This window comes from Equus quagga, chromosome 14, assembly GCF_021613505.1.
Source record: "Equus quagga isolate Etosha38 chromosome 14, UCLA_HA_Equagga_1.0, whole genome shotgun sequence".
Lineage (NCBI taxonomy): Eukaryota > Metazoa > Chordata > Mammalia > Perissodactyla > Equidae > Equus > Equus quagga.
In genome coordinates, this window is record NC_060280.1 from 1,405,590 (window position 1) to 1,427,023 (window position 21,434).

The 21,434-nt window shown below is 37.9% G+C and overlaps 1 protein-coding gene across 2 annotated transcripts in view; it reads left to right on the plus strand.

Annotated features, from left to right (window-relative positions):
* The window catches only part of DCDC1 (doublecortin domain containing 1), a 427,916-nt gene that overhangs the window by 56,522 nt on the left and 349,960 nt on the right, over nucleotides 1–21,434 (plus strand). For both annotated transcript variants that reach the window (XM_046637833.1, XM_046637832.1), the window contains 2 exons: nucleotides 1,303–1,508; nucleotides 17,939–18,032. In XM_046637833.1, coding sequence (XP_046493789.1) covers nucleotides 1,303–1,508; nucleotides 17,939–18,032 — 300 coding nt within the window. The remainder of the gene's footprint in view (nucleotides 1–1,302; nucleotides 1,509–17,938; nucleotides 18,033–21,434) is intronic.

The following is a 21,434-nucleotide window of genomic DNA, read 5'->3' on the forward strand; positions in this document are numbered from 1 at the left end:
CAAAATACAGTAACTAATTTCTGTAAAAATAGTTTTCTTTTCTTGGACACTTAATCATATCTATAATCTTCTAGTTTTAATTTATTCTGCAAGTTTCGCTCATATTTTTGCCCACTGCATGTGTGTGCGCATGTATGTGTGTGAGTGGGTACATGAGAGAGAAAGAGAAGGGAAGGTTTGCTTTTCTGGGCGTTTAATCTAGCCACTCTGGGGCTTGAAGGCCATTTACAACCACTGGCTCAGGTTTCTTATCGATACTAGCAGATTTTATGTAAAGTACCATTTCTAGGTCAAACAGCCCATGCTTCTTTCAAGGTAAGTGCTGGTAGAGAAGGGTTATTTGGAAATTTGGGCAGACAAATAAATGCCACTATTTTCAGTTACGTGCAAATAAAATTTTATTTCTCTCATTAGGACGAATAAAGAGAAGATGAGGGAGGGATCCTTGTATTTTTGTAATTTATATGAAAAGAAAATATAATTTAAAATAAATTCAATGCAGAAATAAAATAAATAACTGAGGTGCAAATTATTTATTTATGAAATGGAACCCCTTGGAAAGAGAAGAATGGTGACAGCCACTTAGTATGCGGTGTGTTAACCCCTGTTCCTACCCTTACATGTTCAAAGTCAGACAGAGTAATTTAGTTGCATTCCCATTAATATTAGCGGGAATTTTGAAACACAACTTCCTGCACACATCTTTGAAAATGTATAGGTTAAAGTAAACTGTTAATGAAAAGCTGGTTTTCATTTTTAGTGAAGTAATTTGAACGTCTCACCAAAGATGTCCTAGAAGGCACCTTCGTTCCAGTCTCAGGAGAAGAATTATGTATAAGGTTACTTTTTGGAGGTTGTCATCTTTAAAGCAACATGGAGAATAAATCATGCTTTTTTAAATAGGGTTTTCCGACCCTAAAGAACACGAGAGTTAGGACCCATGTTGTTTCTAGTGAGCAAAGGACCTTGGGCTCTTTCGATGGACCCTTTAAGCCCAGTGCTCTGATCAGGGATAGAGGCACACTAAGGTGAGTTTTAATTAGGACTAAATTGTGGTATTACTCTTTCATACCCTGAACATCTGTTCCCTTCAGAAATGATGATTTATGCAGGCTATCAGAGCAGACAGCTTGCTACAGCTTATGTCACGGTTAGTGGGAAGCTGGTGGTAGCATTTCAGAAAACCAGCATCTAAGTGGAGACTGGCCAGTATGTATGATATAGGGGGAGGGGAAGCAGGATGTGTCCATTTTTAATTTTGAAGCCAAATATTGACTTGACTTAAAAAAAATTCTCTTCTAGACTATCTGTTGTTAATGAAGAAAGTAACTTGGACAATGAATGGGGTGATGCTTCCTACTGATGTCAAAAGACAGAAAACCAAGCCTGTTCTTTCCATTAGAATGAAGAAACTTACTGAGAAGACCTCAGTCCGAATTCTGTTCTTTAAGAATGGGATGGGGCAAGATGGGCATGAGATTACAGTGGAAAAGGAAACAATGAGGAAGGTAATTTTGTATTAAATATTGAAGTATAAATGAAATTTCAAAGTTTTTATGGATTTTGAAGTGTGTTGTTTTTTCCTTCTAGCTCTCAATGTCAACTAATAAACTGAAATATGAGGAAGGCATCATATAGAAGGCAAAAATTCAGCTATTTAGAAGTATGCTCATTGTACTAACAACAAAAATGACCTTAGTAAAGCAGCAATATTTCAGGAAATTATTTGGCTAACATAGTTGCCCATTTACCTAGGTAAAAGTCATTTACACTTAGGGAAACATTCTGGTTGTTACAATATTTTATAAGATATTTAGATTGAAGCCAGTCTAACCTAGTTTCAAACCTCAAATCTGCCCCTTTTCATTTTGAATAGCAGTAAGACCTAGAAGCACCCTTGCTCCTCAAAAGAATAAGTAAAGTCTGAAATAACTGAGATTCACTTTAAAAGGATCCATGTACATTTTTAAAAGCAAATCTGGATGAGCCTAAGAAAAATCATGTAACAATCAAGCAAACTTTAAAAAACAAATTTTAAAGTATTACTTGTCATATAAATGCATTTTTTAGAAGGTGCTTGTACTTCCCAGATCATCTTTGATATTAAAAAAATATGGAGAAACTAATGGAAATTAAAAAAAGAAGTTTTTAAAGATGAGGATTTTTCAGCCAATCTTAAAGCAATCTAATAATAATAATAACTAAAATTTATTCAATATGTACTAGAGAGACAGTAAAACATAGTCAAACTGTCCAGGTTTTAATCCTGGCTTTGTCATCACTGTCTGTAAGACATCGGACAACTTAGCTTCTCTGAGCCTCAATTTCTTCCCCTAAAAAATGGGAATGACAAACATGAGGTTCCATGTGATGTTATGTTGGGAATACAATGCTTGGCACTTGAAGGTTCCTAGTAAATATTTGCCATTTTTATCTTTAGGACTCATAAATACACATCTAATAGTTAGAAATTATTTTTCTTATTAATGGGAAACATTTATTATGAAATAAAGATAAATGTAAGTCATTTTGTTATGCCAGACTATTTTCAAAAAAATATTGCTTGAAACAGGTGAATAGTTGACTAGATATTGGAAATTTTTATCAAAATATCTATTTCCTCATTTACTTCTTTTTGTGTAACAAAGAGCATTACTGAGGAGCTGGGAACATAACAAGAGCATTACTGAGGAGCTGGGAAGTCAGATTTTATTTCCTTCTTATCTGCAGATTTGGATTATGAGTAAAACAAAGGATATTACACACACCGAGCAAATTGCTAAGGCAAGTTGTAGCATCTTCCCTGGAGATTTTGAAAAATAGAGAAAATGGAAATATCTCTTGGATTGTTAAAATGCAGTCATTCCTGGAGATGGAAGCTAGATTAGATAACCTCTTGAGTTCACTTCAGTTCAATCTCTGTAATTCTGTGCCTCGGTGGTAAAATTCGGGTAATAGTCACCCTTTCAGATTACATGTTCTTAGATGAAAGGTTGAGTGTAAATAAAGAGGTCACTGCTGTTTTGCTTTTTGACTCTAGAGAGCAGTTTACTTAAAACTGGATGATCAAGGAATTCTTCAGCTTATTATTTTTTCTTCTTACAACTTGTAGAATTTAAAGAACCTTCACAATTTATAAAACTCGGATAGGACATGATTCAGTAATAAATGTTTTTATAAATATGTGTCTAAATATCACTTTTAAGAATGAGGTAGGGGGCCAGCCCTGTGGCCAAGTGGTTAAGTTCACGTGCTCCGCTGCGGTGGCCCAGGGTTTCGCTGGTTCAGATCCTGGGCGCAGACATGGCGCCGCTCATCAGGCCACGTTGAGGCGGTGTCCCACATGCCACAACTAGAAGAACTTGCAACTAAAATATACAACTATGTGCCGGCAGGGATTTGGGAGATAAAGCCGGAAAAAAAAAAAAAAAAAAAGATTGGCCACAGTTGTTAGCTCAGGTGCCAATTTAAAAAAAAAAAAAAGAATGAGGTAAAGGAGAGGAGGCAACAGAACTGGTCTTGGGTGTCAACAGCACTTTCTGTAGGGAAAAAAATAAGGCTAGCTAATTATTTTGTAGATAAAATTTAAATTTTGAAAACCCTTTTGATAATCACAGGATAATGCTCTATTTATAGATTAAATACCAAGTCAGTTATAGGAATAAAAAGATGACAGTCATAGAAGAAGCAAATAATGTTTTTTTTTATGATAAAATCTTAGGAATGTCTGGGACTAATAGGTGTTTTTAGATTATTCCTAAGAAGTATGAAACCTCAGTGGAGTGTAAAGGACTGTAATATGGGGGCAATGAGGGCAGTGGAGGAAGAGTTACAGGTGGTAAAATGGGGCAGTTAAAGCATGGAAGTCCTTTCTGGGCTCAGAATGGAGCCGGGGGAAACAGCTGCATTTCAGTCGTAAGGACAAAATCAAAAGGATATCCACTCATTTATTTTAGGAAGTTAAGTGATTAAGAAGTTTGAGATGAGGGCCAAAGTGATATAATTCTTTGCTAAACTCTAGAATACCAGAACTGTGACCCGTGCCTTGGAAACTTGAATCAGATGGCTTTAACATTACTTGGTGTGGTTTCAGTAACCACACAGCACCTGCTGCTGTGGAATGGGCTCAACATATATGTCCATGGGTTGAAAAGGTATTAAGAAAAATTTGTGGACACAAGATGCAAAGTAATTGGAAAGTGAAAAATGTCTGCTCTGGACACAAATTTTTAGGGTCAGCGTTGTGGTGGATAAGTTTGATTTTCCCAATTATCTCTTGATTCATTGTCAGAGAAGTGGTATTAAGCTGTGTTGATTCTTATATTATCCAGGATAGCATCTCCTTTATAAGAAATCTTTATTTTTTTCTTAGCTGTTAATAATGATATCTTATTTGTTTTTTGCTTGGCTGTCTATATACTATCACTAATGGCATGAGATTACAATGGTGAAGAAAATGATGGAAAAGAGAATAAAATGCATGAAACAATGAAAAAGATCTGTCTCCTCAGTCCGGTTTGAATTGATTGTTCTCTGTGACCTCTGTCTGCCCTCGGACCTCCCTTCACCATCCACCTGGGGATTATCTTTCCCTCTCTCCTGTTGGATCCCTCACTCCTAGTTCCCTACTCTTCCTCTGTCTTTGTTTACTCTATTGTGCACATATTCCAGAGGCTTTCTGAGAAGGAGACCATAGGGGTAAATGTTTTGAGATTGTGGGAAATCCTTCTTTCCTCTAAATATTAATGCTCCCTTGCGTCTTGTTTCCAGTGTTGCTCTTGAGAAGTCAGATACCATAATGATTCCTCATCCTTTGTAGGTGACTTGCTTTTAATTTTTCCTCTCTGAAATCATTTAGAATCATCTCTTTGTTCCCAGGGCTCAGAAGTTCTTTTCAAGATGTGCTGGATACACAGCATGACTTTTCAGTCTGAAAAGTCTCATCCTTCTCTTTTGAGAAATTTTGTTGAACTTTTTCTTTGATATCATTTTTCTCTACTTTTTCAGTTCTGACTTTAGGGAACTCCTCCTCTTATGTGTTGGTTTTTCTGAATGAACTTCTGCTTTTCTTGTGGGGAGATTTCCTTATCTTTACCTTCAACCCAATGAGTCCATTGCCTCTGCTCCCCGCACTTGCTCTGTTTTCTCTGAGTATTTGTGTTGTTGTTGTTTCTGGTCTTTCATGTTTTGGGCTTTTCTCCAAGATGAGTTGGCCTTCCATCGGTGTTTAAAAGTGAAGAGCTGAGACTTGACTGAAGAGCTCCTGGGCACAGGTGTGTCTTATTGACGGAGGGGTTTCATCGGCAAGTGTTTTGACTAGGCGTGTCCTTTTTGGGAGGTCCCTAATTGTCAGTGTGTGTCTTTTCTCTGGAGCTAATCAGTTTCTCCAGATAGAATCTGCCAATTTGAGCAGTCTAGTGGAGAAGGGGGCTAAGAGTGCACTTTCAGTCTGTCGGTTTTCATTCAGTTCCCCTCTTTTCAGTCAGGTACCCTCAGCCTCCACTCTGCCTGGTCCTCTGACTCCACAGTCCTCTGGATGAGCCCCTCCGAAGCTCCCATCTTCTGTTCAGACGGCAGAAGTACAGCTGCCTGAGTGCTTGGTGTTGGGAGGGGCTCTCTGGGTTTAACTGCTTTTTATAGAAATAGTCAACTTTGGGGCCGGCCTGGTGATGCAGTGGTTTACTTTGTGCACTCTGCTTAGGCTGCCCTGGGTTCGCCAGTTTGGATCCCGGGCATGAACCCATGCACCGCTTATCAAGCCATGTTGTGGTGGAGTCCCACATACAAAATAGAGGAAGATGGGCACAGATGTTAGCTCAGGGCATCTTCCTCAGCAAAAAGAGGAAGATTGGCAGCAGATGTTAGCTCAGGGCTTATCTTCCTCAAAAAAGAAAACAAAAGAAAAGGAATAGTCAACTTGTTTTAGCCCTACTTCTTAAACGTACCCGAAGGCTCAAATTTCTGAGCCTTTCTGCAGTTCTGCAATACAGAGCAAGTTTACTTCTACTAGCTTAAGTTTCAACATTTCTGGTCTGTTAAATTATTTACCACTTAATTATCTTTCTTTTGGCTTCCAGAATTTTTGTTATTGTTATCTCCTTTTTGATTCTCTCTTTTTAAATGGCAAGTGTCAATCTTTTATTTAACATTGATAAAGCTGGGTTTTTTTAGATGAAAAGATAATTCTAATATCCTTTTCCTACCCCAGTGGATTGTTTTACCCAGTTGCTTGGGGTTTGTACATCCCACTTTGGAAAACATAGTTTCAAGCTACGTGTATGAGAACAGGATGCTTCCTTCTGTCATCTGGAAGGACTATATGCTCATAGGCAAGGAGCCTGCAACATTTCTCAAAGCATGGGCCACACAGCGCCTGCGTCAGAATCGTCTGGACTATGTGTTAAAAATTCAGACTTCCGGGCCCCACCCTAGGCCTGTTGAATTAAGAATCTCTTGAGTGTGGGGCCTGGGGATCTGACTCTCAACAAATGTCTCTAGATAATTCATAGCCCCACTAAAGTTTGAGAATTTTTGTTCTGATGTTCTAAAACTTCAAACTTCCTAATTAATGGAAATCTTCACAGTCTCCTTGTTTGTTCTCCTGTACTTCTCATGTGGTTCAAGAGAAAGGAAATGAGTTGTGTGACAGAGAAGACAGGTTATGGGAGAGAGACCACTGGTTGCTAGGTTAGAACTAGCAGAGCGAGCTCAGAAACCAGGAAGGGTCTGCGTGTTAGCAGGAAGGGAGTCATCTGACTTAGAAAAAATAAATATGCCCTTAATGTTTGTATGTAGACATATTTCATTGTAATGGCCTTCTCTGTTATTACTGAAAAACCATGTAAATATTGAGGGAATTGCTCATATATCACTGTCAAGGTGTAAATAAATAGTAGACTATGAGATGCCTTAAACCAGAGGAAAATCCAGACTTCTATGATAGTCATCATTTGTTAATTTGAAAAATAGCTCAATAAGCCTAAACAAAAAAAAAGCTTATAGGAAAATTTTCAAGTTTAAGAAAGTCCCAATTCAATTGAAAAAAAATGCAACATGTATAGTATGATTATGATGTTCACATGCCAATCAGCAACTATAACAGCAGAGATTTTCCCAGCAGTGCAGGTGAAAGAATTGAGAACATGTTAAGAGATTCAGAAGAGAGCACCTGGAGTAACAAAGTTTGATTAAGGATGCTCAACATAGGTTCCGACAGGGGAGGTCATGCATGATTATTTATGTTGCAAGTTCTTTAAAGAGCTTTTTATGATATATGAGAAAAAGCCCTTTGATACTGTTATCATTTTAAAAATTAGTCTAATGTTCACACCAGGGATTAATATCAGATTAAAAAATAAGAAACCAGATTTTTAAAAGTATGGAATTTGATAATATAGTTTATTCTCAAGAGGTCATGGATTAGCCAATTGTCTTCTATTCATTTAATGGGAATTTTAGGGTTATACAATTAGATTATTTCAGAATATTATAAGTAATTATTCAGTAGTCAGAATTTTTTTTTCTTGACTGAAGTCATAAGGAAGAAAACATGTAGATTTCCTTAGCTGAAAGAAGACGCATGAGAATTTTCAGTCTAAAGATTTATGTACTTTACGGATGGTAGTTAGGGCAGAGCTTTACGTCAGGCCTTAATGCCCCCAAACAGTTGAGACGTAAGCATGATATTAAATCTGAAAGGTAAAATTTACTTTTGTTCTTTTATTAAAATTATCTTATAGTTTTTATATTTACATTTTATATTTTTAATACTTTTTAATTGCTAAGAACCTATAACAATAATGGCTAAATTGAAGGTTTTATTAAATTAATTTCCATACATATCTTCCCATTAAAGTGTCTTTGATGAACTTTGTCTAATTTGGGGACGTTAGAACCACAAAATTTTATGAAATCATTTGATTAAGCAACTCAGAAAACGGAAACGTATGGAAGTTAACCACCATAGCCAAAGTGGATCAACTGGAATAGCTAGGACTGGAATCCATTTTCTGAGTTGAAGAACAATATTTTTTTCATTATGTGAAACTGCCACAAATACTCTTTTTCTTATGTTTTTTTTTTTTTGAAGAAGAAGATTAGCCCTGAGCTAACTGCTGCCAACCCTCCTCTTTTTGCTGAGGAAGACTGGCCCTGAGCTAACATCTTCCTCTAGTTATATGTGGGATGCCTACCACAGCATGGCTTGCCAAGCGGTGCCATGTCCACACCCGGAATCCAAACTGGCGAGCCGTGGGCTGCCGAAGCAGAACATGCACGCTTAACCACTGTGCCACCGGGCCGGCCCCTATGTTTTAATTCCTATGTGTCCTCACTTAGAAATTAGTTAAAATAACCATTAAAGAAAATATGAGGCATCCGTTTACAGTCATAACACAATAACTAGTATCAGACTAGCATCCCATTTTAGACAACTGGAACCTGAACAAAGTGTCTGAGACAGCTATTTTTAGACATTAGGCAGTGAGAAGCACCGTACTATAATGCCTGAGAGAAGAGGACAAGTTCAAGTGAGTCCTACAATTTGCCCCATCTTTATACACCTGCAGGTGATTTTCACACTGTGGTGTAGGGAGACAGAATCCAAGAAAAACACAGCAGTCTCCACAAGCTGAAGAGAAAGACATCAAAATTCTGGGAGGCTGAAATGGCCAGAATTTACCAGAAAATGCCATAAATGAGGGAGCTCTTTGAAGAATAATTTCTAAAATTTACCTAGAGGTCCCCTTGTGTCTTTGGCTGAGTATTAAGTTGCTCCTACACAGGGTGAACTCCACGGGCCTGGCACAAACAGCTACCAGGGAAAGAACAGCTGACAGGGATGTAAAAAGGAAATAGCTCTGTGCATATGCACAGAGTAGGGGTGTTTGGGACAACACTGCGAGTAAGCTCAGGGTGGGGGACATTTAGTTGTGACCAGTCAGAGGGAAGGGGTTTTCTGGAACATGTGGGGAATTCGTGACGATCCCAGAAGAGGTAATCATTATCGTGGAGAAAAGTCAATCAATAGAAACAGATCCCCAGATAGAGTTAACAGTAAAGGGCATTTCAGAAGCCGCTCTAAATGTATTCAAGGAATTAAAGAAAAACATGAGTATAATGTGAAGAGACATGGACACTAAAAATGGACCATGGAAGTAGTAGACCTGAAAAATACAATGTGTAAAATGAAAAAAAAAATACTGAATGGATTTAACAGCAGATTAGACATGAGAAAGAAAAGATCAGTGAACTTCAAGACAGGGCAATAAAAACTATCCAAACCGAAGTATAGAGAAGAAAAAGGGAAAGTCTGAACAAAGGCCTGAGTGTCAGTAGTTGGTGAGATTAATGTCAAGCAGTCTAATAGATGCATATTTGCAGCCCTAGAAAGCCTGGGGAGAGGGTGAATATATTTGAAGAAATAACGGCCAAAATATTTTCTGAGTTCATGAAAAATATCAAACCACAGGTCCAAGAAGCTCACCGAAAGCTCAAGAAATGCAAAGGAATTAGAATAGCCAAATTTGAAGGACTTGCACTACCTGATTTCAGCATTTTTTAAAGCTGAAATAATCAAGAGAGAATGGTATTGGCATGAGGAGACACATAAAGAGCAATGGAAGAAAACCGTTCAGAAATAGACCCACACATATAGGGGCAAATTCTTCTTGATAATTCAATGGGGAAAAGATAGTGTTTTTGACAAATATTGCTGAAAATTGAATATCTGTGTGATAAGAAATTACCTCCATCCCTATCTCATACCATCACTAAACTTAATTTGAAAATTGACTCTAGATCTAATCATAACAAAGTAAAACTATAATAGCTCTGAGAGAAAACATAGGAGAAAATTTTTACAATCTTGTGGTAGGCAAAGATTTCTTAGATAGGACTAAAGAGTATGAACTAAAACAAAACAACAAAACAAAAAGGATTAAATGTACCTTATCCAAGTTTTAAAAATGTCTGTTCCTCAAAAGACAGCATTAATAAAATGAAAAATCCAGCCACAGGCTGGGAGAAAATATTCAGGAAACACACATCTGACAAAAAACTTGTATTTAGAATATATGAAGATCTCTGACAACTCAATAGTAAGAAGACAAAAAATTAAAAAAAGTCAAAGAATTTGAACACTTTACTAAAAAAAGATGTAGAAATTGACCATAATCACATGAAAAGATGCTCAACATTATTAGTTATCAAAGAAATGCAAATTAAATCCACAATGAGTTACCAGTGCACACACATTAGAATGGCTAAAATTAAAAAGACTGACAACACTAAGTGTTGGTGAAAATCTGGAGTAAGTAGAAGTCTCCCAGATAGCTGATGAGAATGCAAAATGATGTAGGCACATTGCAAACCAGTTTGGCAGTTAAAAATACAGTTATCACACAATCTAGCAACCTCATTTCTAGGTATTTACCCAAGAGAAATAACATATGTCAACACAACACATTCTAGGTGAATGTTCAGCTTTATTCATAATAGCCCCAACTAGAAACCACCCAAAAGTCTATCAACCCGTGAATGAATAAACAAGTTGTGGTGTGTCCATACCAAAGAATAATCTTCAGCAATAAAAAGGAACAAATATTGTGGTAAACTAAAGAGGCCAGATACGAAATATTGCTGTATGATTCTATTTATACAAAGTCGTGGAACACATAAAACCGATCTCTAGTGACAGAAGGCAGTCAGTGGTGGCCTGGGGCCAGGGGCACTGAATTGTGATTGGGAAAGAGCATGAGGAATTTTGGAGAGTAAAGGAAATACTTTATGTCTTGACGGTAGTGGTGTTACACAGAGATATTTTTCTACCTCTATTGAGCTGTACACTTAAAATAGGTACAGTTTATTTCATGTAAATTATACGTCAAAATAGTAGATTTAAAAAGCAAACAAAAATAACAATATGATTAAAATTATAAAAATTTAAAAGTAATCTGGGATATTTAATTTTTCTTAAGAAGAGATCAATTCAGAATAAAAACATCCAAGGAGTATGTATTAATAAATTACTTAGGAAATCTCTGCTGGTTATCTACTTCTCCTTCACATTTTGATGATAAAAAGCCAGAACACCTACATTTCAAATTCACAAGACATAATTCCTTTTTCAAACCATTGTCATGTTCATTACTAGTAAGAGCAAATAACTAGATTTGGCATGCATCCTATAGTCTACTTTTATGAGAATAAGACAAGTAACAGGCCAGTAAATTTATCTCCAGGATTAAGTCAGAAGAGTATCTTTAAGCTACTTAATAAGATGGATATAAATTCAGCCCAATCTCCTGGCATCTTCAGGTTAAAATAATGATCATAATCTTTATTATGAGTCATTATAAAAGGTTGGTCTTAGCAGAGAGGCATGCTAAGTGCATTTTATTACATTTTAATTCTTTGAAAATTCATAAGGTATTTGACAATCTTTCAGTTATCTCCCCAAAAAAGTCTGTAAGAACAGATTTCCTTTCTCAAAATATTTATGGTCTGTAGTTCTCTTCTACTGAACAAGTACAATTAATTGCCGAAGGTGAAATATTTTTATTAATGCAATGCATTAACTTCATTAATTATCCATTCATTTTCACAGTTTTCAGCTTGCTAAATTTCTTCTGGAATTCTTCTCTGGTGTCTTAATTAAATGATTTGCTTTTTAGGTTTCTATAGTGAATACTGATGTAGCCTATTTGTTGTACAAACACTCATTGAGTTGGCTGAAACAATCTTCCTCATCTAAGGAATCTGGGCCCCAAATTTTTTTCTCTGTCAGTTAGGATGACTTTAGCTGCAAATAATAGAGAATCCTGACTCAAACAGATTTAATCAAAAAAGAAGCAGGAAATTCAGAGGTAGGGCAGCTCCAAGTGTATTAGGACAGTATTCCAGTTATGTTCTCTATAATTTTATGGGTTTTGTGCTCTTTCATATGTTAGTAACAGGATGGCTGCTACACAGCCTGGTACAACTTTGTCCATCTCTTCCCTATGCCTAAAGAAGCCTTTCCCAGAAGCCCTTCCCCTTGTCGCATTGGCCAGAACTAGATTGTGTCCACCCCCAAAGCATTCACTGATGAGGGGCACGGGCTCACCATAATTGACTTAGACCCATCCAGATGACTGTAGTCTTCCTGAGTCAAAAGGAGGAAGGTGAACTCTTAACCCAAATCAGGGCAGCAAGGATGAGGTAGAGATGGATGCTGGGTGGGCAACCAAGAGTATTGCTGCAAATATGAAGAGGTTTTCATAGGGTTGGTGCTCTGGTATTAAAGAGAATTCGTTTTATTAGAAAATTTTTTTCTGGAATTACACATACTTTAGTTCTAGCATAATTTTGTAAAATTGGTCAGAAATTTTATTTGCTAGGTTTATCAGACTCTTAATAACAATATAAAATTCATGATGAAATGAGTTTAAATTAGACATATATTAGCTTTTCACTCATTCATTAATTCATATTTTTATGCCTCTTAACATTTGCCAAGCACCTGGATATAAGAATACATAAAAGCAGCCATGGTCTTCTTCTCATGGAGCTTTTAGTCTAGTGATGGGGAAAGACATTTATAAAATGGTCGCATTATTGATTGTGGAGTAAGAGGCACAAGGAAATCTTCTGAGAAGAGAGAAGCAGGATTCATCTGAGTTCATACGGAGGATATTGAGGATGGTAACCTTTCAAACAGAGAGCACAGAATATGAAAAGACTGCATGGCAGAGTGAGTGGGGTGAATTCCATGAACTGAAAGGCCAGTATGTGAGAGACAGAGTGGCCTTTTAGGAGAGGTTTTTGCTTAGCCCCCAGCCCCCACCCTGCCCCCACCATGAGAGCAGTGAGAAGTCATGAAAGGGGTTTTAGTTAGGAGTGGAAGAGTGGGTAACCTGATTTATGTTTTTGAATAGGTCACTTTGGTGCTCAGTGGAGACTTGATCATGTTTAATTGCCAGTGGAAAAATCTAGTTGAGAAGGAGAACTTGAATATACAAGAAATGGTGGATAACGTGTCCTGCTTTAAAAGTTGACAGCAAACGTGGTTCAAAGCATAGGGGGAGTATTGGCCTGAGATAGGAGCAGGGACTCCTGTAATAACTAGAGAGTAAAGGAGAGGATGGGGTACAAGTGGGGAGGCTTGTGGCTTTGGTAGCAGGAAGATGAGGCTTCAGTTTTCTCTCTGATGTAGGAAGTCATGCCATCTGCCGAAAATAAAGAGGGAAGTAGGGGAGAGGAGGCTGGGTGGAGACAAGCAGAGCAGAGATGGTTTGAAATATTCATTGTGTCAAGTGGAAGAGAGATTTGACCAAAGAAAGGAAGTAGAAGTGACCGGGCAATACTGAGGGACCATGGAGATTGGTGACCATGGATAATAGTAATGCTGATGTGTTCATTTGTGTGACTTTCTCCAAGAGCACCAGGCTTCTTGGTGTGCGCACAGAAAGTGGATAGTAAGGGTCACCCAGAGTTAGGATCTTTGTGGCAAAAGTTACCCATGATTGAGGAAGAATGGCTAGAATGAGGAAAGCTGGCACTTGGAGGTCAGGACCCTGAGGGGGTGGGGTTTGTTTCTTTGTTTAATAAGGGGATTCGGAGAAATTATCTTGAAGTGGCATTGTAAGTAACACCCCTTCCCAAACCCGAGGCTGTGTGACATGAGAAGGTAAGATCCCGGCACCTGAGAGGGCTCTGGGGAAGTCAGTGAGCTCAGGGGAAAGTCTAGTTTCCTTTAAAAGAGCTTGAGGGTCTAGTCAATTCTGGTGACTGGGGAAGGTTTTCAGAGTGCACAATGCAAAGGTTTCAGAAGTGGATGAAGGAGTTGAGGCTGCTGTATAAGGGACAAGAAAATACCGAGCTTTCTGTGAATGATGATGCAGTAGACCGGGGTAGGCAGACCTTTCTGTAAGGGCCAGACAGGTTGGCTTTATGGATCATAAGGTCTGTATTGCAACTACTCAACTCTGTTGCCGTGGTGTGACAGCAGCCATAAAAAAGGTGTAAATGAACAGTGTGGCTGTTTTCCAAGAAAACTTTATTTATGGGCACTGAAATTTGGATTTCATATACTGTGAACATATATATATATAATATTATGAATCTCCTTTTGAGTATTTTTCTTTTGACAATTAGAAATGTACAAACCATTCTTAGCCTGTCCACCAGCCAGAAACAGTCTGCGGCCAGAATTGGCCCATGGTGTATAGTTTGCTGACCTCTGCCGTGGAGGATCTTTTGAAGAGAGTATGTGGACAGGTGTAAATCAGGGCTTACACTTCTGGACATTGACTCATAAAAACATGTTAAAAGGTGTCAAGATTCTCTGTCTTTAAGGAGGATAGACCTTGTTGGGTCTGATGGCTTGTTGACTGACTGGCCCGCTTGGCCTGGGCTGATGTTGAGCTAAGCATACTCTCTTACCTGGACTAGGGTGGTGGCAAATCAGACCCAGAGGCTGTAGGCTATGTGACCCAACCGCTGCCATGGTGGCCATTCCCGGGGCTGCACACTCTGCCCCAGGTGTGCCTGGGGGTGGAGGTGACTCCCAGAACTGGGAGCAAATGGCTTAAACTGAAAAGAGTTTGTGGAAAATCTCTTCCCATGTGCCTGTCAAGAGGAGTCTGGTTTTACAACATGATGGATTTAAATTTCAGTATCAGAAGCTACAACCTAAGCTGTAAGAAATTAACAAAATGTGAATTTGTGTAAGTAATATTTTAACAAGCTTAACAGGTACAGATTAGTGGAAAATGGTATTTTAATTAACCTTAATGTTGCAACAAGATGGCACCATTAAATATTTTTCAATTGTGAATTATAATAATGACCTTACAAACAGAGGCTTCATTTCAGGGCCTTTGACAGTAATTTATATTAATAAAGATTCATCTCACTGATAATTTACTCTGAGAAAATGATTACTGAAGGCTGGCATTGCTTAAACACTGCAAGGATCTTTTATCCTGGAAGTAGGGGAGAATGACAGTGTTGCTGATACATTATTAATTTCTAATATCTGATTTTCTAATGCCAGGTTTTAAACTGGTTTGACTCCTAAAACTTGGCTTGAACAAACATTTTTACTGATGTTTTAGGAGAATGAAAAGAGGAATCTTTGAGTTAGAAAGCTGTGTGATTTTACTTGATTGGTTTTTTTAAGTCTCAAAGGCAGCAATATTTGAAATAATTTTAAAAATCTATGAAATTTTAGTGAAGTAAATGGCACAATGTTTAAATAGCTCATATTTTACCTAGTTCAACTGATAAATTATAACTGGAAGATATTTAGATATTTGAACCTTCACCAGTAACTAGGGAATATAATTTGTACCAAAGGACTTCATTGAGCTTTTAAATAATAAATTTGTAATGTTGAGAAATTGAGAACTGAACATAAAGAATGGAAAGATAAGAATGTGAGGAAACTAACGAGGCTCTGTCTGTTTAGGGTCTGTGGGACCAACTCTAGATTCTTATTAGTGTTCAGAGATCATTGCCTAGGGAGGAATGTGGACTGAGTTCTCTCTTGACTATTTCTGTCAGGGATGGTGGTAGTGGTTGTGGTGATAAGAGGATAATTTTGGGCACAAAGTCACATGGAAGAAAGTGACCAATAGGAGAATTTTGCTAGTCAGAAACCAACTGTGTTAATTACCCAAAGTATTTTTTTAAAAAAGCGAAAAACAAGGATGGATCCCATGCCAGTGTCAGCCAATATTTTCTACTCTCCTTTCTGTCTCAAGTCACAGAAACACTCCAGTTTCTTCTTCTGATACCTTCTCTCTTATATTTTGGATGTTGTTTTCCAAGTATCTTTAGTAAGGTTTCAGTCCATGGGATGGGGTCCTAGGTGAACTTGTGTGTGGTGGTCACTAAAGAAATTGACCAGAGAGTGTGAGGGAAGGCAGGAGGAGTAACGTTTGGAGAGTCTTCCAGTCATTACCTTATTTGATTGGGTAGGCAAGGACCAGTCCCTGCGATGGGCCAGGCGGCTAGGGAGGGGCAGGGACAATGATAGTAGAGGGGCCATTCCAGGTTAGTGAGCATCATGTCTGCCCTGTGAGGACACGTGGGATTGGTCAGCAACTGAACTCCTGCATGGACGCCTCCAAGATGGCAGCTTGGAGGTCAGTGGATTTGCTCCCCTTGACAGTGTTTACAGTCACTTGTGAAGTACATTGCAAGATGGTTATTTAACTAGGTAGAGCATTGATATTGTGACTATTTCACCAATAAATTAGGGAGTTCACAATTATTCCTATAACTTCTTTCTTAATCACAAACAGATATGCCTTCTTCATTCTGAGAAAAACAGCAGTAGTACCCAGTTTCTGAAGAATTGCCCAAATCTCTGGACTGCAGCTGGTGTACAGGAAACACACAGTCCTGTGCAGGCCCACGGGAGTATGTGGCACATGGGAACAGCACGGGTCCCGTGTAGGAGCAGAGTGAAGTCTGAGGACCTCTGCCGACGTCCAGTAAAGGCCAGATAGTCCAAGTAAATTTGTCAGCTAGATATTTGCCTTTTCAAAGCAACACATCACTCGATATAGCAACTAGATACATCAAACCAGTCACAATGTTTGAAAGTTGTTTTCCAGACTAAAAAGAAAGCACAGCTTTCCCTCTATATACTTTAAGCTGTGTAAACATGTCCATTATCACGAAGAAAATGAGTTGGCTGGGCTAGGACTAGGACCCCGGGCTCCAGTTTTAAAGTAGGGATAAAAATGAGCAGAAATGGAGATGGGGTGGCATCAACAACGGAGAGATTTCTTTTTACCATGTGATCACGTAATGAGCATTGTCCTTCAGTAGTTCTGGGTTATGCAAAAGCAGTAGTATATTATAGCTGTGAACAGTGAAAATGGAAGACAAAGTGCCTTCAATTTGGATTTGCAATGTATTGTGTATTTTTAAATGAATATGGTGAGTTTGGGAGTCACCTCCGAAAACCTGGTAAAACCTGCTCAGGTTACCTGATATCCCGGCCTCCTGTGTTGCGTTGATCTTCTCACCTGGCGAGTAGAACTTTCGCTCGAACGAGGCAGGTTTGAGTCTCCCTGATGTCAGAAAGGTGACTGACACCTTTAAAAGGGCGCATCAAGAACAGGTCAAGACATTAGAATGTTAAAAGAGCTTTAGCATATTAGAAACCACCAAAAATGAATTTCCTGGGGCCGGCCCAGTGGCGCAGCAGTTAAGTGCGCCTGTTCCGCTTCTCAGCAACCCAGGGTTCGCCAGTTCGGATCCCGGGTGTGGACATGGCACCACTTGGCAAAGCCATGCTGTGGTAGGTGTCCCACGTATAAAGTAGAGGAAGATGGGCACCATGTTAGCTCAGAGCCAGTCTTCCTCAGCAAAAAGAGGAGGATTGGCAGCAGTTAGCTCAGGGCTAATCTTCCTCAAAAAAGAAAAAAAGAATTTCATGGAAAACCTTGAAATGTGGTTTATTAATTCCACTTTTTAGTACCCAAACTGCACAAGTTATTGAGGTGAATTGTGATCAGACTATATTTATAATTTATTTCAGGATACTTGGAAAGAATTGAAAAACTAAAGAAAGTACTTAAAACCTAATTTAAAAAGTAATATCCTCCCACCGTAAAATAAAAGGAAAATATAGAAAATAGCAACAATAATATAAAAATCTCCCAGAGTTCCACCATTTAAGTAGTGCGTAACCACTTTTTAATAATTGTTGCATCTCCTTTTTCTTTTTTATTAATATTTGTGAATGTTTTTAAACTACAATGGGAATATAATTTTAACTGCCTTTTTTCATTTCATGTATTAGAAACATTTTATAAATCATCAAATTTTATTTTATAATATAATTTTTAATAACCATGTAGTAGAGAAAGGACTTTAAATGTGTATTCAATTTAGACAGAGCTTACTGTAATAAATTATTTATAGTTTTTTTTTTCCTATGTAGGTTTTAGATACTTGCACAATGAGAATGAATCTCAATTCACCAGCCAGATATCTTTATGATTTGTATGGCAGAAAAATTAAAGATGTTTCAAAAGGTAAGTGGCAAAGATTTTGTAAACTATATGATAATACTTTGAAAGGTATTTACATAATTCTGTTTTTACTTTATACATTTAAAAGGAAAACAGATATAATAAAACAGTTTAATTAAACACGGATAAATGTCGTTCTTATACAAAGGGAAATCATGAAAGGGCATTAAGGTTTTGGGAATCTTATTTCAGCGTGTCTTGGTCCATTTGGGCTACTATAACGAAAATACCGTAGACTGGGCAGCTTAAACCACAAACATTTATTTCTCACAGCTATGAGGCTGAGACATCCGAGATCAAGGTGTTAGTAGATTCAGTGTGTGGTGAGGACCCTTTTCCTAGTTCATAGACGCCTGTCTTCTCATTGTGTCCTTACATGGTGCAAAGGCAAGGGCACGCCCTGGGTTCTCATTTTTTTTGTTGAGGAAGATTCACCCTGAGCTATCATCCACACCAATCTTCCTCTGTTTCATATGTGGGTCACCACCACAGCGTGGCTGCTGATGAGTTGTGTAGGTCTGTGCCTGGGAACTGAACCTCGGCTGCCGAAGCAGAGTGCACCGACCCCAACCACTAGGCAATGGGGCTGACCCCGGGGGTCTCTTTTATAAGGACACCGATTCCATTCATGCAGGCTCCACCCTTATGACCTCCAGGGACCATCACAGTGGGGATGAGGTTTCACAGTATGAATGTTGGGGGAGCACAAACATTCAGTCTGTGGCACAAGCTTAGATTTTTAAAAAATTGATGGAAATTTTAACCTTAGTAAGCCGTAACTTAATAAACAAAAGTAATTGATACATTTTCCTAATTTAACAGACAATTTCTATGATATACAGCTTTCAAAAGAAAAAAATGAGAAATTGTTTTCTTGTATGCTCAGAGATTTTTAAATGTTTTGGTTAACTTCTAGAGGTTTTTCAGAAGTTATGAAATGTACTTTAAAACAGTTTTATTGTATGTCTGTCAAAATATGAGATATCCATCGACATTTCTAAAGACGCTGATTTGCTAGTCTCCGAAAGCAAAAATACCATGAATTCCACATTTGTGCTACTATTAAATTACTATTAGTAGTAATTACTACTATTGCTTTACTTTTTTTAAACTTACATTTTATTGCTTTAGTGGTAATCACTATTACTTTGGTGGTGATCCTATTAGCACTAGTAAATGTGCTACTATTATGGTCCTATCACTTCATCAAAACCTTCACCCCATATGTCTGAAGGGGGCCGAAATCTTAAACGGCACACGTTAACCGCAAGGCCACGTCCAGACAACCGTACGTGACTTTAGGGTATGGCTACACTGGACACTCCCATTTGTCTCTAATATCCTCGCTTTCGCTATAGAAAAGCAAAATTTTCCTTGATTTTCATCCTTAATTAATACTATTGAGTCATCTTTGTAATATCTGGATATTTATTGTTTATGACTCATTTTTTTTTTGGCTAAGGATTATATGTGTGTGTGATTTAGAAAGTAAATCTATTTTTCTTGGTCATTTTTAGTGTTTGTGTTAGATATGATAATTATTTTTCATTTCAGTAGTTTTTATCTGAAGATTTCAAAGTGCTTGTAGACACTTTTCCATTATCTAGAAGAATTAGATAGTTGCTTACCTGTAAGACATATGTAACACGGAATCCTTCCTGATGGTCTTTTTTTTGCGGGGGGGAGGAAATATCATCCTCAAAGCTGGTTTCTTCTTTCTTGCGTTTTTGTTCCCTTCCTGGTCATGCTGGCTAACATTTTCCTTATGATTAACAATATTTTAAAATCACTCTAAACTTCACTAATAAAATAAATAACAAGTTTTCTTAAGACCCTATCCAGAGCTTTGAATTATTTCCAGCTCACCTGGATTTAAAAAATTAGATTTGAGTAAATTGCTAGAATTGAAACTGTCCGGAACCCTGGTTAAGATGAAAGATTTATATTTAGAAAGTTGGTTTTCCCCCTCCCAAACGGGGTACCTCGTGGAAAGCTCTGACTCTGAGGTGTGATTCTTCCCGGGTGCAGGGGCATTTTCACTCGTGCCTCATGCTTCACATGTCACAGGCTGTGCTGGCATCACATTTTGATGCATGCCTTGCCCTGTGTTTTTTGCATACTAATAAAAGCTCATGCCAGCTGAAATTAGCTTATGCAACTACTAACACGTGGCAGCATAACAAGTTCACTGGACTTAAAATTCTTAGAGAAGCTAATCCTGTTGGAGGAACTTCCAGTCTATAGCTCCCTAGTCACTTAACATTAGGGTTTTGCATTTCTCTTTGCTTTGTTAGTATGATTTTGTGCATCAAATGATTGAGATCCCTAAACTTTTATGTTTGATGGTGTTCTGAACTTCACCTTGGGGAGAGTCAAGTGTTATGTGAAAGTTCTTTTAATTTAAATAAATAAATACGTATGCTCACTTGATGTATGATTTTTTGGCTTCCTTGTTCTGTATCACATCAGAAAAAGTCATTTAATAATGTCTGATGTTAAGATCATAGCAATTACTTTTTTTTATAAGCACAGATTAGAAGTGTAATTGTACCAAGGACTAAAAGTAACAGATACACAAAATAAAAAATTTTCTTCTATCTGTCGCTTCTCTTTTTTTTTAAAGATTTTATTTTTTCTTTTTCTCCCAAAGCCCCCCAGTACATAGTTGTGTATTTTTAGTTGTGGGTCCTTCTAGTTGTGGCATGTGGGACGCTGCCTCAGCATGGCTTGATGAGCGGTGCCATGTCGGCGCCCAGGATCTGAACTGGTGAAACCCTGGGCCGCCGAAGTGGAGCGTGGGAACTTAACCACTCGGCCAGGGGGCCGGGCCCTGTTGCTTCTTTTTTAGAGTTAGATAGACTTTCAAGTTTTCCTCCTATGCTCTGAGAAATGAGCACATTGGACGTGACATTAAGCTGCTTTTACTTTATCAAGTCTAGTAAAACCTTTAAAAGCCCATAGGATTCACAAATTACTTGTGGTTTTAGATTTGTAAAGCATCAAAAATTTTAACAAAGAAATTTATATTGTGACACGTGGAAAAGTTCTTTAGTTGTGGCTCCTATATAGATCTATTCTTTGTAGAGTAGAAGAGAACTAACCACTGTGTAAAGATGCCATATGTATATGGCATATATATATGTCTGTATATATATAGTCAACATGCTAGTACAGCATTTCTGCTAGAACACAATATATGTGTGAAAATGCATTCTGCGAAATCATGCCCACCAAAATAACAGGGCCATGGGAAACTAGGGTTGAGGAAGACCATTCAAAGTCTGTGCACCTTTCAAACCAGAATGCTAACTAAATAATAATTGTTAATCTAAGAGATCATGTAAACAGCCTGGTAGGCATCTCAGAGTGCTGCTTCAGAGGATGTTAAAGCTGCACAAAAACCAT